At 41.4% G+C, this 15691-nt stretch overlaps 1 protein-coding gene across 1 annotated transcript in view; it reads right to left on the bottom strand.

The window, feature by feature from the left end:
• The window catches only part of DNAJB12 (DnaJ heat shock protein family (Hsp40) member B12), a 42349-nt gene that overhangs the window by 6736 nt on the left and 19922 nt on the right, over positions 1-15691 (bottom strand). Inside the window, exons 2-6 of the mRNA XM_019507796.1 lie at positions 14293-14467; positions 13330-13475; positions 9269-9454; positions 7499-7578; positions 4564-4673 (exon numbers count right to left, since the gene is read on the bottom strand). Coding sequence (XP_019363341.1) covers positions 4564-4673; positions 7499-7578; positions 9269-9454; positions 13330-13475; positions 14293-14467 — 697 coding nt within the window. The remainder of the gene's footprint in view (positions 1-4563; positions 4674-7498; positions 7579-9268; positions 9455-13329; positions 13476-14292; positions 14468-15691) is intronic.

Below are 15691 nucleotides of genomic sequence, written 5' to 3'. Positions count from 1 at the left end.
ACCCCTTGCCCGCCCCCTCCCCCGCCCCCCAGCTCTACTGCCCTGTGCCCTCCAGGCAAAGCCACAGGGCTGGGAGACAGCTGCCACTGCAACCAGAAGAGGTTTTCTGCCCTGCGCACACTGGGACACCAGCGAGCCGCCAGTAGGGCTTCCCCACCCAGCAGGGGGCTCACAGGGAATAAAAAGGAAGCTGCCAGCCAGCCCCGTGTTGAGTGGGGATTCTCTGCCCAGAAGAGAACTAGCTGGGACCTGTCCCACTTCCAGGGCAGTAGCCAGTGAGCCCTAGGCTGGGCAGGGTGCCCCCGGCTGCCAGCAAACCCCCACCCAGCAGGGGGATCACTGGGAGCTGTCCCACTTCTGGAACTTGCCCTGCTGGACAGGTCCTGGCAAGACCCCTGCTGGGCTGCTTGGCTCCCAGCTCCTGTGGGAATCCCTGCCCAGCAGGGGACTCCCTGGTAGTTGCCCCAGAAGCAGGATAGCTGCTGGAGAGGCCCTGGCTGAGTGGGGAAGCAGAAAGCTCCCCAGACAGCTTGCCAGGAGCTGAGAGCCAAGCAGCACCAGGACTGTGGGGAGCTGGGCGCCACACAGCACTGGGATGGGGGAGGCAGAGAGCAACCCCATCTTAGCGCTGATTGGTTCCCAGCTCTTGGGGGGAGCCAGGAGCCCTAGGATCAGGGACAGAGAACTTCCTTGTCCCCTGTGGCCCCTGCTGGTGTGGCTGATAGGGAGCAAATTTGTTTCTGGTCAGTGTCTACATGAGCAGTACTGCACAGCAGCTAATGTGCAGTTAATCTACTACCTGTATTTACAGGTAGTAGAAAACCACGCATTAGCCTAATTCACTGTGCTGTAGCTGCTGTACATAGTCACACAATGATGCCTTACTGCTCAGTAGATTAGTCTATTGCATAGTAAAGTGTCTCATGTAGATGCGCCCACTTTCCTATGATCCTAGTTTACTGAGCTTCATGGAGCCTGTCACCTAAAGCTACACAAGGAACATGACCTGGGCATGTGCCGCTAGGCAATAACTAATTATCAAGGGGTTATAGATTTAAAGATTAGAACAAGTAGAAGGTTTGGTATTGAAAAATACTGCACAAGGGAGATTTATGAAGTTTAATGAATGACAAAAGGGTGTTTCTGTCAGTTCTAGAGGTCCTCTCTCATTCTCAATGGTGGCATTTTGTAATCTTAATCTTCCAGTTTTTCAGTCACATTCTGACCTCCTGGTCATCATCACTACATCAGTCTCCACTCGTCTCCCAGAAGCCATAGCAAAGGTAATATTCTCATGAGAAGTGATGAAGTGGGGAAGGCTCTTAGGCAATCTAGCAGCACCGCCTACTGGCACACAATACATTCGCACATTACTGCCAGAGCTCCACTGACCCAGAGGGTTTTGTTCTGCATGCTCAGTTTTACTCAAACAAGACAACAGAAAGCCTTTTCTTCTGGCATTGTTGCCTGCTGCATGAAAAGTCTAATTTGTTTCTCATGAATGAACCCAAGGATTTGGTGATTGGTTCTTTTTTCTGTCCTTGGCAATGCAAAGGCACTTCAGCACAGTACTCTCAGACAGGGTGGAGAAAGCAGCTCAGAAATCAGAAGCAAGTGCCAATGCTGAGCCAGGAAACATACTGTGCCCCTGCAAGCAGCATCTTAGTTTGATAAGTGAAAAACAGTGGCTAAAGCCAAACACTAACTTGAAGAGTAAAATAATTCTGAACAGCTAAGCTTGAGTGTGGGCCTTCCAAATGTGCAGAGCTCCAAGGGGGCTCCCCTGCACTGAAGGGTTGGAATTCGATGACAAAGGAATGGCTGGGACTAGGAGTTCCTTCTCCTCCAATGGTTGAGTCAGAAGACAATAGTTGAATGACATCCTACTAAGCTCCCACAACTGACTGAAAGGTTTTTTACACCTCCCTACCAGTGCACTACATATGGACAAAACTTCTTACTGTTGCTATTGTCATGAAAATAACATTACAGTATTATTTACTCTCTCAATGAATCTGATCAAATGGGTCCAGTGTAAAAAGTCAAAACATGGTATTCTAGCCATCATTCCCACAAATTGGCCTGGAATCCAAAAGTTAAGCCAGATTCTTTCAGGGCTTTACCTCACAAACAGAGTCTAATCAATGAAACTAAGGACCCCCCACCTACAATAACAATACTATCTTACAATTCCCCTTTTATTTACCCGTGAAAAACTTCCAAATGTATGTGTATAACAGCTTGCATTTGAAACCATGCCTAACTTTAGCCCAACTGTGCAGTTAGTCCAATAAAAGATATCACTTACAAAAATCCTTGCCTGGTGTATAATTTCTGGGCCATCTCAGTTACAACATTACTCCAACACCATCGCATACGCATACACAGGCACCCCACTGCTGTACCAAGAGACTAATACATGCAACCCAGCCATCAAGAACACTAATATAACCTTGCATTGACCTTACGAAGCTAATAAAACTACCAATTTGTTTGTTGTTAATAATAACATCAACTTTCAAGACAAAATGGGGAGACGCTGTAGGACAGGCGCACCTATGACCCACGGACTGCATTCAGCCCACAAAGAGGTCCAATGCGGTTTGTGGAGGTTCCAATCCAAAATGGGGGATCAGTCTTGAGGAACTATGTCATCCCTGCAGAGCTTCCCTTTGCTGCAGAGGCGCAGGGAAACTGGCAGCTAACCACTCAGAAGGGGCAAGGGGAAAGACTTCCGGCCTGCAGCAATGGCTGGGTTTTAAATTCTGGCCTATCCCACCAAAGGGCTTGTGACCCCTGTTATAACCCATTTTACTACAAGGCAGGTTTATAATCATCACTTATTTGTCCATGCTTCATTGCAGACTTTGCAAACAGGGCTTTTTATTTTCAATAAGTAAATGGCACCACCTCTTCTAATGAAGAAGTCAAATAAAACCTGCTTCTTCCCCTGGTGGGAATAAAAACCCTATAGCTGAAGTACAACTGTGGGAGCAACCTTCCCAATTTCTATTTGTGTGCTACTCTTGACTGAGATCTTTGGCAGCTGCAATTCTCTAGAAGGGCAAACTGATGTCCAGATAGGGACCTTGGAAAGTTAAAAACTTGAAAAACACTTTTAAAATGCACAATACATTCATAGCCACATGAACATGATGCACATATAGGGACTAAAACAGTAATACAGTCTACATTCCTTTCTCAAACTATGCCCATTAAGAAGCATGGCTTACATTCCCACACCACCTGTTTTCCTCCCCAAATTCAGGTGTAAAATACTTGGAATAACCCACAAACTTTTAAATTTAGCAAAGTGCTATATTTGAACATGTCTGATGCCCTATGCTCTAGGTTTTGAGCTTCTGGTCAGATTTTAGACCACATCTATAACATGAAATGTAATACACTTTCCAGCCAGAGTTATCATGATAAGGATTTAGCTGTTACAGAACTGTTTGGAAAACTCTAATTACAGGGTTTAACACCAGTTGGCATTCGGGCTTTCCCAGTGCTCTAAACATTCACTGGTATTAACTGATGAAGTTCCCTATGGTCATTGGATTAGGAAAGGGTTATTTCTCTACAAATTTATTTAGATTGTTTCACAATGATGAGCAATTCTGTAACAGTTCTTTGTTTACTCTATTTATACATCTTGTCCTGGAGGTAAAATACTCCAATGTTTCCATGGAGAACATTGAAATTGTTGTCTGTATTACAAGCTAAACAAGGCTTTTGATACTACCCACAGAACTCACCTGAATCTAGCACCTGTATTTGGTTAGAGCTCTCTGAAGTCATTTAATCCAGACCTAAGTGCAGGACAGCTCCCTCCAGTATACCTAGCATTTTGCTAGACATCACTGTATCGCCATCTTTGATCTTTACTTGGATAGAAGAGGTGATTGAAGGTGAACATAAAGCCTGTGCAACACACCCAATTTCACACTTGTGTCCTTCGTGTCCCAGTGAAAAGTGTGATACTTTACAATGAATGGCTCTAGAACCCTCTGGGGTTCTGACATGTGGCTTGCAGGATCCATGGCCCTGAACTGAACATTACAAGAGAATCTCAAGGATTCTCTGCATTCATCACCCAAGTAAGAAGCCTTTTGTCTCAGCTTTGTTTGCTAGACCTTACAGCAAGTTCAGATAGATCCCAGAATATTCTTCTCATCTCAGCAGTTCTAAGATTACACATGTTCTGCCAAACAGAAATAATCTTTGGTGATGAAGAGACCTGAAAAATGCCATGGTCTCTTACAGCCAAGATCTACCAAGAGTGAAAAAAAACATGGCTGGAGAAGTTTCTTTTAATGAACTGATTTCCTGGCTATGCTCAGTGGTAATGATAGACCTCAGTGTCATCCTTTTCAACAACCAGGAAACAGCATGTAATGTTAAAATCACCTCTGCAACGCAGTAGCATACTAGGAAAAGAGGAATAAAGCACACCCAAATGGAAAACACACAAAAATCCAAACTACTAGTATGCCTGTTCTCATTTCAAACCCCTCCCCATGCTCCCAGCCCAAGTTATGTATTAAAATAGTGGGTACTAACGGTCTGTGGCTCAAGCTGTAAGGTGGACTGGAGACCATCATCTGGCTGAGAGCTGACACAATGATCAGGATAAGAATAGGCATCAGCTGGACAAACAAGCCAAGGCCACCCTGAGGGATAACAGAAATACACACTGGAATGTCATCAATTCATTTACAAGCACAGATTTATTGAACATCTCCCCCTTGTCTCCCTCCCCCACCAAACTCAGCTGTATTGTGCCCTTGCTCCTATTGATGTTAGCAGGAGATGTGCATGTGACTCAAATGCACAGTGGGACTCACTCTTCTACAAAGTTAAAAAGAACAAAGAATGTTGAGGGCACATTTTCAAAACAGTTTAAGAGAAGTTCCCTGCCCAGTGACTCTTCCTAGTACTAATGGTAGTCACTACTTTGGAAATATACTTGTAAAAACCAAGGTCTTCTAGCTCACCCCTGTGCACCCTCATTTTGAGAGAGAGTTTGGAATGGTTTACATTAATCTTATATAACAGCATATATATTAAAGAGCATTTGCTGATGCATTTTTCATATTCTAACTCAGTCTACAGAAATCGGTACCACAGCATTAGATAGAATGTGCTTTCTGTTTACTAATCTACCAAACCATATCTGTTTCAAATCTTGGATTCCCTCTCATTCTAGTCTAGAACAACTGTTTCATTAAGCTTAAGAAAGGAAACACAATTGCCTTTTCTCTGAATATACTGTAGATCATCCCAAAGGTTAAAGGCCTTCAAAGCCATGAAAAAGACTTGGGTTAGATCCATGGCTGCTCTCTCTCTCCCCCCACCTCCCACCCCATTTCCCTACCCAGAGGGGACAGAGAATGCTGGAGAGACCTCCATAAGAGAAGGAGGTACAGAAGTAGTTCAACATTTCTATGAAGTGCCTTCCTTGGCTAATTAAAGTTCTACCCAATCAGAAAGATAATGACACTGGAATTTTAGATTAAAAGGGTCTGTCCTAGGTCTGGTGTTGTTTAATATCTTAATGATTTGGGATTGAGTGCACACTTAGCAAATTTGCAGATAACACCAAGTTGGGTTGAGAATTTGAGATGCAGACACTTGGAGGGGGGTAAGGGTAAGATGATTTATAAGGATAGGCTGAAAGAACTAGGATTATTTAGTTTGCAGAAGAGAAGACTGAGGGGCAATTTGATAAAAGTCTTCAAATACCCGAAGGCTGGTTATAAGGAGGAATGGGATGAACTACAGGGCTGCAGGGGACAGAACAAGGAACAATGGTTTCAAATTGCAGCAAGGAAAATTTAAGTTGGATATTAGGAAGAACTCTCTCACTTGCCTGGAAGGGTTTAGTCAGTGACAATCCTGCTTTGAGCAGGGGTTTGGGACTAGCTGTCCTCCTGAGGTGCCTTCCAACCCTACTGCTCTATGATACTAAGAAGCTTAAGAGTTCAGACAGGAATCAGGGCCAGAAAAAGACAGATGTTTACATCCTTAATTCTCAATCTCTTTGTGCTAATGATCTGGAGGTCCCTAATTTCCTGCTTTGGATTTTCAGTGAGCTGATGCAGTGTACAGGTTTAGTTACAAAAAAATGCCTGGGAATGTACAGCTTTGCAAAACCCCCTGAACAGGTCAAGTATTTTGACTGTCCACTTTCAAATGACTTTCTTTGTTTTCCCGGCATTCTTGGATAAACACAGCTTCAAACAGCCCTGATGAAACACCACTGCATGGTAATTCTTGGAAACACCACATTTTGGCTAACGAAATAAGGAGGAATGGGTGCAGATGCTGTGAGGACTGAAGTGTAAGGCAGGTGAATATTTTGGAATTCAGACCTGGACAAATTAGAAAGAGTCCAGTGGAGAAGAACAAAGATGATCAGAGGTTTGGGAAACTGTCTGGGATTATTTTGTCTAGAAAACACTGAGGGGGAATATGGTAACAGTCTTCAAATGCCAAAAGGGTAGTTATAATAAAGAGGATGGTAGCAGACTATACTCAGTGCCCACAGGGGACAGGACAAGGAGCAACTGTCTTGAATTGCAGCAAGGGAAATTTACATTGGATATTAGGAAGAATGTTTACTATGAGAGTGGTTAGGTACTGGAACAGAGTACCTAGAGAGGTTGTATAAGCTCCATCCTTGGAAATTTTTAGGAGCAGGTTAGACAACCGCTTGTCTGTGACGGTTTAGAGTGGTATGATCCTGTTTGGGGGTTAGACTAGATCCGGAGTTGGCAACCTCTGCCCCCTGGGCTGGATCCAGCATGTAAAGAGATCTGATTTAGCTTGTGGTGACAGGGTTCAGTAGCACATGGTGACAGAGGCACTTTCTCTACCCTGTGCAGCATCCCCTGCACAGCACCCAGCAGCCGCGTGCTTACTACTGCAGCCTGTACTTGTCACTGCCAATGTCAAGAGCAGTCCTTGCACAGAGCAGAAAGGGCTGTGGCACCACATAGGAAATCAGTGGCCTGTGGTAATGGCTGGGTCACAAGTTTGCCCTTCTTAAACCTTGCTGACCCCTGGACCAGATGACTTCCTGAGTTCCCTGCTCAGCCCTACTGTTCTATGACCCTAGGGTTTAAGTAGAAAAAAACCCAAACTTTAGTTTATACTTAATTAAAAGTGCAGTCACCACGTACTAATGCTGTATTTCTGGATGCTATATTTAAACAGAAAACAACATTTAATCTCATTGTTTAAATGGGATCCAGTCTGAAGTGTTGTGCCAGTATATGTATGAAAGCCATACGAATACAACTGTCAGTAAATAGAACAGGAAACTCCAATGTAAACTCTCAAGCAAATTCAGTTGCCACGGCACTAGAAAGTTGCCCTTACTTGTCTAGAATAGTTTAATACAATGGGTACAAGCAATTTTGTTGGTTTTCAAATATGAAAAAACCCTTTTTCTTTCTCCTCAGCCTTTCGTCACCCTGCTGTCCTCTCTACTTACATCACCCTGATGTTCTCTCCTGTCCTGCCTCTGATGGTAGGTATATCGCATCCTGCCATTGCTGTACACATGAACATTACCTGTGGGAAAATAAACCTATTAAGAGGAGCCCAGAACACCTTGATACTGTTATCAGCTAGCTGAGGGGTGATGAAAAACAAAATAATCAAGCGCATTCTATTGTATCCTGCCTGATAAAAATGCAACATCTGGACACATTAGGCACTAACAAACCACAGTGAAATTCAGAATTTTCACTAAAAAGAACTTGTAACAATGTATCAAGTTTTGCCACCAGGCACTAACTGCAGTGTCTCCCTAAAAAAACAATAATGGAGGTGCCTTTTATTAGCTTATTTGACATGGCTGGTTGAAGAGTGACCTTGGGCTGTGAGGATGAACAACTCCTTAATGGTTGCTGAAAGGATCTGGATGGAGAATTTGAAATCACTGTCAGATAAAAATGGAGAAAATGATTTGCAAACTCCAAAATTAAACAACAGTATTACCAGAGGAGACTTATTCTCAAGATGGGAAAGTACCAAACATATTTCCTTGAAACCTAATTGGTGGTGATTGCAGGGCTCCACTGGAGGATATCAGGGGGTAGAGAAACACTGTACAAGACTCTTCAGTACCATGCACGGTTTAAATTTAGATTTTTTTTTTTAAAAGGTGTGTGTATATATAATGTGCAATTTTCTTAGTCTGACAAATAGAAAAATGGTTGCCTTTTTGTAATTAAGCAGACAGAATTCCTACTACTTACCAAACTAGATTTGAATATTTAAAAGTTACCACTAGCCTGTTTTTAATTCATAACGTAATACAAGTAGAAGTTATAACTATATCAGCATTCAATAGCCCAGAGGCTTCCTTCCATCAAATGTCACTGTTATAGAAATTAAAATGAATATAGCACCCCTGTAAGTACTTAATATTTCATTGTTTCCCTGAGTACTTCTTTTACCATTAGTTAGGGTTATAGTTACTAATGTAGTTTATATGCCAGAATCCAATGTATTTACTTCTCTGATTATCCAGGGCATGTTAGGAGATAAGTGGCGTGGGGACTTTTCTCTGGAAAATAATTTGTTTTCAAATTTAAATTAAATCTGTATCTTGTCTAAATAAACTGATTTTAATGGTGACTAATGATCATGGAGGATTATAGCAAAAACTCTTTTCCTCATCAGTTTATATATGCAAAATATAAAGGTAATTTCATTTTGAACAAATTTAATTTATTTTCTAGGAATAAGTATTTTGGATTATTTGTTATGAATGATAGAAAAATAGGGTGAAAGAACTAGAATTTGATACCTACTGGTTTCAGTATTTACGTTGTGCAGAACAGCAAGTGAGAAGAGTTTTAATTTTTGGAGAAAAATACCAACTAAAAATAGGATTTTTTAAGCGGCATAAAAGTTGTTTAAAAATGTTCAAGCCCAAACTGAAAAAAGGCCAATGTGATCAGCATGCAATGAATTACTCCTAAGAAATTTAGCTCTGTTGATGCTGCCTGCTGGTTGTATAACTCTATCATGTGTAAGGTTTTCAGAGCTCAAAACTTAATTTTGGAAGCTTAGAAGTTTTAGTCATTCTCATCAAGCTAGGCTGCCAAAAGGAACAGAGTGCCCACTCCCACCCTTATGTTGCCAAATAAACTTTCACTGAACTTCTGTCAAAAGGAGGGCTAGAAAAGTAGATGAGTGAAATCTGCCCTGTATCAGATCCCACAGAATATATTAATGGACTTGATAGGCTTACTAGAAGGAAAACCACCACCAAAGAACATGTTGAAGAGATCTTCAGGTGAGATGTCAGCTTCAAATCCACGGTGAAAATCTGCATGACTGTGTCCATGTCGTGTAGGGTTGAGTTTCTCATCTCCAAACTGGTCATACTGCTTCCTCTTTTCTGCGTTGCTCAACACTGCATATGCATTACCAATGGCTGAAATATTGGCAATAGGGAAATTATTAGCCTCTTTCTCCTAGTAATAATATACCCTAAGCCTCCTGAAGAACTCTTTGGCTAGCAAACTGGCAGATCCTGTGCTTCATGATACAGATTAGAGTATCAGCCAACCACCCTTCTTAAAAGAGTACTAAACACCCCAAACATTGACACCCATTGTATCTATATGATGAATGTGGACAAAACAAAAGAACCAGGCTATTAACTCAAACAGTGCAAACCAAGACTACCCAAATGCAATGCCAAACAGATATTGGGTCTACAAAGGAATCCTTCAGATGAAGCAGAAACTAGAAGTTTGCTGAAGTTTGCTCAAGGCTAATTAAAAAAAATCAACTAAGAACTAATTTCCACATCAATCTATTAAACCATGAAAACCAGTAAGTTAAAGTATGGTTTTATTTGGGGAAAAAATGAGATGGTACTACAGCATTTGATGTTTATTAGCTAAAAGCATAACTGAAGAAGTCACATCATGACCCAAATATAGAATGGTAGGATAAAAGTCCAGTGCACTGCAGACTAAAAGTCCAAGAAAAATTTCCATAGGCAAGAAGGAAGAGGAAAAATTATGCAGGCTAACTGGCATTGTGACAATGGAAAAGTACTGAAACTCAACCCCAGTCACTTCTCCTGATGGCCCTCCTTCTCTCTCACCTGACTAACCATCCTGTACAAATGCTTATTTGTTGTTTAACCATTTCTACATTTCCATTTTCTTTTCTTTACATGTATCGATCCATCATTTCCCCTCACTAGTAACCTGCCTGGGAGTCTCTGCATGATACTTATTAGGGAGGAGAATATCTGTACTGGACCTAACTCATTAAAAAAAAAAGTGAGGGAAGAGATGGGAAAATTAGTTATACTAGATGTATAAATGATAAAACTTTCCTATGTAGACAAGCTCTAAGATTCAGATCTTTTACTACCAGGTTCAGCCTTAAGTTTCTTTTTAGAACCAAGATTTGGAAGGTAGAAGGTGTAATATTAATAAGTGATCGCTTTAAGAATAAATGTTAACTAGTGCACACAACTCAAATGTGAAGCTGTGCTAGAAAAGTCAGCTGCCAGCAAATTAGGCTATTCTAACTGTTCAGAGTGCAAACAACATTGTTAAGTAACTCAAGTGGAATAATTTGATGTCTGGGTTTTGTCCACAACATATATTTTTATTGACAAAGTCTAAAAAGCTTCTTATGTTGAACATAAGTCTAGCAAAAAGTGGTCCAGGTAAGCCAAAGCTAGTAATGCAACCCAACTCCAAGACAGAGAGTGGGGTATTGCAACTATGAAATAAGACAGTCTCAAGATAAAATGTAGACTCTGTCAAGGCATCAGCTAATACATCAATACTAGGAAAAAACTAACTAGAATCTCCAAAGCACTGCACAGTTCCCCTTTGGAACCAAACAGATAGATGTCAGCAGGCACTGTGAAGTAGGTGCTAATAAGGGGCAAAATGGACTGGAGAACCAGTGAGACAGGGATCTAAGGAGAGATAACATTACAGCAGACGGTTCTGCAATGCAGGATAAAGTGCACCTTGCTTAGTACACCAAAGTTTGATATGCAACTCTTGTCAAAGCCTTCAGTAAATAGGATTACTTAAGACTGCAGGTGAAGAAACCTGCCTTTTGCCACTTTGCAAGGACTGAAGAGTAAACTACTGAAGAAAGCTTAATGGTGAGCACTAGGTGGATGTCTATGTATACATGTTGATTTAATCTAGACCCAAAAGCACAGAAAAAGCTCTCACAGGTAACTGCAGGGTCAGCGTACTATTTGCTTATGGTAACACATTTTTTAGTCAGAGATTTAAGGCTTAAGAGGACTGAACAAACCCCATATCAGATTTTTGCTACTGAATTTATGCCAATATGAAACACTTGCCCAGCTATCAAATAATATAACAACACACACACTTCAAAATAGAGTTCCTCCTTATGCACATTGAAGCCTCACTTATATCACTCCCAAGCTACCTGGCTAGAATTGGACGTGCTATATAAACAGAGTTCCATTCTCCAGAGTGGCATCAAGTAGTTCTCTGGGTTTTTTGCTACATGAAATTTGCAAAGTTTGCAAATAAAGATCCAGGTTTTCTAACATTTACCCATGGACACTCACCCTCAGCTCAGGATCAAACTGGGTAGCTTCTATTTTACCTATAACCACCAGTGATAACCTTTCTGCAGACCAGATTATGCCCTCTATGATAAATGTGCAAGCTCACTGTTTTCTGTGCAGTTTGAGAGGTGCTTCTGAGAACATTAAATAAATAATAAATAACCCACCCAGCTTGATTCTGAGCTCAGAATGAATTTGCAACAATTTCCAAATTTGTGACCTAAGCAAGTTTTAATGCTAGTTCAGAGTAAGTGTGTTTTCCTTAATAAATTACATCTTTCTACAGAGTTTATCATAATGGGCCAAACTCAACTTTCATGTAACTCTGCTGATTTCACTTGGGTGATACCAGGGATTTACCTGACTCACAGTTGATTACAGAGTAATCATGATCACCAGGCAAAAGTCACTGAAACTCAACAATGAAAGCCTCCTAGTTCCTTCTGGTAAAACCTTGACATAAATGAAAGATGCAACTGTAATACAGAGGAAGATGTTAGGCATCATTAAACTTGAGAGGAAAGAGAATTATTCAGTTACCTAGCACGAAATTCTGAGAATGTAGGACTGTTTCCTACTGTATTTATTAGTGCTTTGTTTTAGTCTAGTTTTAAATTGTCAAACTGACCAGGCTTTTCACGGAAAAATATTCCAGTTTAAGAGATCTCCTTACCCACGAAACGTCCATTTTGAGGACATACATAGGACCTAAGAATGAGTCTGTTTACAATTTTAAGTAATTTGTGATCTTTTTAAAGCTTGATTAGTGCTCCTTGCATAACTGATTGAGTCACACATTGCAGTCTATCACCTAGATTTCTATATAGGAATTTGTGGGTATTGTATGCGACTATCATTGAGCATCTGCCGCAAAATCTGGATCCATATTACCTGGCTGGCTAGAATGTTCACTGGGTGGTAGAATTTAAACGGTGTAATTGGCTTCTCTGATGCCAGTTCTGAAAAGGGCAATTTTTTGCTAGACAATTTCTCCAATAATTTTTTTCTTTTGTTAATTAGTTAAACCATTTGCAAACCCTGTAGTCAGTATAGCAGGACTCTTCCATATGTCTGCAGTTACAAGCAACAAAGGGCTACTACTCCAAGAGCTGACTCCTTACACTACTTATTGGTTAGAAACACAAATAACTGTCTAACGGGTTTGCTGGTCCTTGGATGCATCCCAACACCTTGTTCCAAGGGTTAGCACTTTGAGATCTGTTGGAGTGCATGGAGTTGCAGTCCCAGACAAGATACGTGACAAAAGGTAAATGGAACATGCCTCCTGCTCGTGAGGAAAATAAGGGTCAAGGTAAACCACAGAAGGAAGTTGCTTCCCAGTTATCTGGCAGGAGGCCTAAAGTATAGGTAGGAATAGCTACTTACAAGTGTTTGCTTTCTCCCTTCTTCCTGGTAGAAAGTGGGACAAGTCCTTGTTACTCCATGCTAGTATTATTTGAAACTTTTGTTATGTTTTGCTAGTACTAAAAGTAGCCCCCAAAAAAGAAACCTGGAACTAGTGGTTGGCTGGAGCACCTTTCCACTACCCTTACCCTTTACTGCTGGCTGTCTTCATTATTTTTAACAATCCAACCTAAAGTTCATTTATTGTTTTAGGAATTTTTGGCTGAGGTTGCAGCATTTAGACTTTCTGCCAGCCCAAATATACCACTGTCAACTAGTGATTAAGTACAGCTCATCATACAGAAAACATGCTTTACCTTTAAATGCCTCTGTAGCACCTGGTGCATGGTTCTTATCTGGGTGAAATTTCAGTGCTAGTTTTCGGTAAGCCTTTTTCAGGTCCTCATCAGAGGCTTCTCTGTTTACTCCCAGAATTTCATAGTAATCTTTACACTGTTTTACCCTAGAAGTTGAAGAGATGAGGTGACAAGGGCAGTTAGTTTGAGCCAAGGAAACGTCTTGACTTTGAATACATCAACTTTTCATCATTCTAAAATCACAGATGAAGTTAATGTGCTTCTCTAAATTTTCATTTACTCAGTTTTAGCTCCTGAGATTGCAAACTTGGGTTCTTTCTCATATTCCTCTAGAAGAAATGTTTTCTCTTTATTTTGCCTTCCCAAAACAAGGTGTGTGTTTTGAGGAATACGGTATGCAAGAAAATATACTACTATTTAGAAAACTAATTATTGCATCTGTCAGGCAAATTTATTTCAAAACATTCAGCTGGAGTTTTGCATATCTCAAAAACTGAGTTTGCCAATGGTACTGATGTGGTAGTTCTTATTGAATTAGGCTGTGTAATCAAGAGTACCACCAGGCACTACAAATTTATATCCTATTATCTCAAAGTAGAGATTTAAGTCCCTGTCCTAGCCACTCTACATGTATATAGGGGGAAACTTTATCCAAGCTACATCCAAGTCTAGCCAGAGCTATAAAATCCTGCTAACAAGTTTGTAATATAAATCTGTTTCACAACCTCAGTTCACCAAAAATATCAAGGTTAGCTGGGTTTCCTCATAGCTACACACACTACATGCTGCTCCCCGGTCATTCAAGACTTTGTACTTCTGAAAGTTCTGGATGCCTTTGAAATACTCTGGAGAACACACTGGTGTTAGATGAGACCAAACAAACATTGGGGTGGATGTTAATGAGTCTGAGAAATAACTCCTTTGTCCTATGAAGGGTTAAACCATGCAACAGTGGCTGCTTACCTCTTAACTGCATCCACCTGGTCCTGGGTGTAACCTTTGCTACTCTCCCCACCTGCCTCCCCATTGGCTGATGGGAAGTCTCCACTCATTTTCCTGAAATGGGGATTTGTAGACTCCCGGGACTGAGACTGGCCATTTGATGGCTGTTCATTCTTCTTGAGGGCTTCGAGCAGCACTAAAAATGAGAGAGAAAAAGTACGAGACCTTTCATATCACAGAAGCTGAAACACCCCTGTTCTCCTACTGAGAAAGAAAGCCCAATTCATCTCTGTTTTAACCCTAAGAATCCCCAACTCATTTTCCCCCCTCATCAACAGAGATACCATCATTTCAGTTTTCTACTTTTTCTTAAGTATCAAGGTACAGTGTTTACTAATACCACAGTGGCAAAGTATGCAGTCTCCACAGAATTCACAAGCCCTTCCAACCTGACACACAAAAATCTGGAAATCACAGAAAGGTTCCTGAAGTATAAGACATTTGTTTTCTCATTTTAAGCTTTCCTGCTTTGCTCAGGAAATAAATGTTTGCAAATCTGTATTCAATCTTGATAAAACTGTAGAGAATGTACAACAGAGAACAATGTCACATTAATGCATCAAACCCTGACACACCTGCCCCCCAATGCAACACTGCTACCCTACATTGCTTAGAAAATAATTCCAAGGGATGGTAACACACTTTCTGGAAGGGTGGAGAGGGAATAATCAGGATAAAGAGTCACAATACAAAGTAATGGTAGTGTGATAGATCCAAAACAGAAAGTGCTGGAACAGCACTTTGATTTCCCTGAAGTGTTTAGTGGTTATGTTGTGGGAATACAGAGAAAACTGAAAAGCATCCTTTTATTAAATCCACATTTCCCCACTCTGTACCCTACTCTAAAGCTCTTCCCTTTAGTGGAATATGGACCCCAAACTAACAGTGTAACTCCTTAACTGGCCACCATAGCCAGGAGCTGAAGATCCATGTGCTCCCACATATTTGAGACACTTAACCCTCTGGGCACATCCACACATGCAGGCATGTGCGCTTGCAGCTGCTCAGATAGGAGCAGTACAAGTTTGCCAGGGATTTTTGCCTTACCGCACATGCCAAGACATTCACTTTGGCTTGGGGAAAGTTGTGCCACTTGGGGCAAAATGACCATGCCCAGCTCCTCCTGGATCCAGGGGGAGCTAAAGGCTGGGGCCAGCATCTGCGTTGGCCCCAGCAATATAAAAACCTGCCCTGTGCTGGCCCAGCAGTATAAAAAGCTGCCCTGGCAAGCAACACAAGGCTACTTGCTCTCAGGAGCTTTTGGGGCCTGGCCAATTGGTATCTGGGGACACTACTCCTTGTGCCAGCTGAACTGCTAAAGCAGCCCTAACCTAGAGTCCCCAGCACCCTCTACCCACTG

This window comes from Gavialis gangeticus, unplaced genomic scaffold, assembly GCF_001723915.1.
Source record: "Gavialis gangeticus isolate Ggan-Ray unplaced genomic scaffold, GavGan_comp1, whole genome shotgun sequence".
In the NCBI taxonomy this organism is placed as follows: Eukaryota; Metazoa; Chordata; order Crocodylia; family Gavialidae; genus Gavialis; species Gavialis gangeticus.
This window is presented reverse-complemented; position numbering and strand designations above follow the sequence as displayed.